Source organism: Penaeus vannamei, chromosome 20 (genome assembly GCF_042767895.1).
Source record: "Penaeus vannamei isolate JL-2024 chromosome 20, ASM4276789v1, whole genome shotgun sequence".
NCBI lineage: Eukaryota > Metazoa > Arthropoda > Malacostraca > Decapoda > Penaeidae > Penaeus > Penaeus vannamei.
Window position 1 is genome coordinate 19,236,950 of NC_091568.1, and position 3,069 is coordinate 19,240,018.

Genomic DNA, 3,069 nt, shown 5'->3' on the forward strand with positions numbered 1-3,069 from the left:
CCCGAGTGAGAGCGAATGACAGGCGACATTGCTTGCTATGTAAGCGTGACAGCATAATGACAGGAGTATGGTTAGTGTTCTTACAAGACGCAGACTAGGGCGTCCAAGTGAGGGTTAGCCTAAGGTCAAAATAATCCCGCTGACCAGTAGCGGCATGGAAGCGTGCGCGTCGACACAACCGGAGGGCAACGCCACGCCACGGGCTTCCTGGGCGAGCCTTGGGCAGCGGCGACAGATCTGTCTCTTTAAATCCAGCGTCATTTTCTCGCGTGAAAGTAGAGTGAGGTGTGGCGCTTGCCTCGCACGCTGCGCTCTTTCACGCGCGCACAGGTGTCATGTGGCGCTGTTAATAAGTGGGGGAGGTATTGAAAAGGGAAAGCGAAGGAAAATGAATGAATAAAAAGGAGGAGAGAGGGAAAGGGATAGGGAGAGGGAGGGAGGGAGGGAGGGAGAGGGAAGATATGGAAAGATAGAAGAGAACGCAAGAGCGAGGAGGAAGAGAAAGCAAGAAGAGGCAAAAGAGATAATGAAAATGATAAAGACAGAGAGAGTGAGGAAGAGGGAGCGGCCTCATATGCACATCCAGCGCAGCGATGACTGATTTAAAAAATATATACAATTATTAAATCTAGTGTATTTTTTACTTATTTATTTTTTTTACAATATACGAATATGATGATATTGGTTATAATTAAGTTTTCTTTTTCTTTACAGGTACGTATTGGCACATGTAGCGCAAGTAGGTATGGAGATGCAAGGGAAGGATAGTGAAGCTGTTCAGGTATTAGCACGGATTCGCTGAACAGCCCTGAGTGGTAAGCTTAGTGAGATGATTCGTGCCCTCGCGAGGGGGCGGCACAGCAACAGGTAGGGTCAGGGAGTCGAATGAGGCAAGGCGCCCATCTGAGCGAGGGATTCAGTCAAGTAAGACGCGGCGATGCTCGACCAAGGCCGCTGGGGCGTCATCCTGTTTGGCAGACGAGGCTGGAACACAAGAACACCCTTTGTCCCATCATGGATGCCAACTGCGCGGCCGACTCTCCATTTGCTTTCGTTTCCGTTCGTGGAAGCGATTTCTGCTTTATATGCTGCACGTGAATGAGATTCCTCGGACTCATGCGCTCATGACCGGCTGAATAAGTGATTCAAAATAGACACAAGGGGTGCACGCGAGGGCTGTGGAATCCCTAAATACTCTCTTGTGTAACTGGGAAAATTTCCACGGAGGAAATGGCTCTGGCCTCGCCGCTCAGGTTCTTTTGTGCGTCTTCTCTTCTCCGTTTTGACCCGCGAGGAACTGAGCGGACGTGGGCGCAGGCCTAGTAAAACTACCATGCCCGTTCTGAATAGCTTGCTTGTACGTGCTCTATGTGCGTGAGCATGCACGTGCGCAGGAGCGTTTATGCTACATTACCAGGTCCACATGGGTGTGACGAGGCCCTCGCCCACAAGGACACCACCAACAGGGAACAGCGACTAGCGGGTGGCTGGCTGTCTACGAGCACCGATGTCCGTCATCGTCGGTTCGTCGTTAAGAAAAAAACGTGTGGAAAGGCGTTGCGCAGGGAGGGAAATGGCTTTCTGCGCTGGCGTAAAGGGCTGCACTTCCATTATCGCTGACGGTGTGATTTCCACCCGGAAGCTTTTATTACCATTGGATAGAACTCATACCAAGGTAATAGCAAAACAATACGGTATAGGTAGAATGACATTTAGCGGATAGCCGGTTTTTCTAAACCCAAGCTTGGTTTTACAGTAAAAAAATCGACGTGCATTTACTGCGTCGCTTCAAAAGTACAACTCTGTGATCGAGAGAGCGTCACAGAACAAGGCACCGCCGTTATTATTTATAACTATAATTTCTACTTAAACTGTAATTGCCGCTCATTCACTACAAGGCCCGGGCGGGGATCCTGAGTCAGAGTTCCGCATCAGTCACGTGACGCTCTTCCTGATTCAAGAGTTCTTAGAAGGAAGTGAATGCTGGCGGAAACGAGCGCAAAAAATGGCGAAGGTGCCGGGAAAGGCGGCGCCGGACATTGGATTTCCAGGCGGCGGTGGGCGTGCGGGCGGCTGGAAACGCAGTAGCTGACGGAGGCGAGGCCCCTGCTTCTCGTCATGCTCGGCCGATGCCGACGCTTAACATTCCTCTGGCGTCATCATTCTTCATTTGGTTTTCCTCTGAATCAACTTCCCCTTCCCTCTCATTTTTATGTGTTGCAGTAGTTTCCAATGGAACTCATGGCCTGCACTTCCGACATTCGTGGAAGTATGAGCGCTGCGGTTTTGGGAGTCCAGTTAGCGAGGTATAAGATTGAGCTTTAACGTAGATTTGGGAAACTACTTTTTAAAAAAGAGCGCATCTACCTGTAGACCTGCCTAGGCATTACCTTGGCGCGTCCACAACGTGTAGCAAATGAAACACGGAGATTCCACGACTCGACGCGAGCACCGCTCCCGCGTCCCTCTCCGCCTTGCCGCGGGAGTCCGTCTGGAGGCTGAGCTCTCCGAATCAGTCGATCTCCCAGTTACTCGAACAGTCTTCTGCCTCATTGTCTCCCTCTGAGCCTCTGATGATAGCGGCGAATAATGCAAGATCATTTTTCTTCCAACGAAGAATAGCTGAAAATAGAATGCCGCGGAGGCTCAGCCAGGTGTGTCTGTCAGCAGTGTGATCGGGACGCCACTTCCGGCCCAAGTCCGCGTCGTCTCGATGGCAGCCTTGTCCGGGATCTCTGCTGGAGGCGAGATTCAGGTGTTTCCTCTTTCTTGCCTCCCTGCGCTGCATTTTCTTCAAGGTTTTACTTGGGATAACCTCGCTCCCTCTAGATACCGTCTCCCCCTTGGCATGAGTTGCTCTCGCCCGTCTGCAGGCATTTGCTTCGCTTATTTCAGAGCCTGGCTTTGCGTGAGCGGCGTTGGAGCGTCACCCTCACCTGTGGGTGTGCGTGAGTCCTCGGGCCATTAAACGTCCTCTGGCCTTCCAAGATATCTACCTTTATCTGGCATCCTCGCCCAACCCCCAACCTCTCGGCCCTCCCCTTCAATACATCGGCCTCTCACTTTCCC

General features: G+C 51.5%; 1 protein-coding gene across 1 annotated transcript in view; it reads left to right on the forward strand.

The window, feature by feature from the left end:
* Positions 1-2,713: 2,713 nt before the first annotated feature.
* Positions 2,714-3,069, forward strand: part of LOC113829812 (trichohyalin) — a 77,391-nt gene continuing 77,035 nt past the window's right edge. The window contains exon 1 of the mRNA XM_070134547.1: positions 2,714-2,755. Coding sequence (XP_069990648.1) covers positions 2,714-2,755 — 42 coding nt within the window. The remainder of the gene's footprint in view (positions 2,756-3,069) is intronic.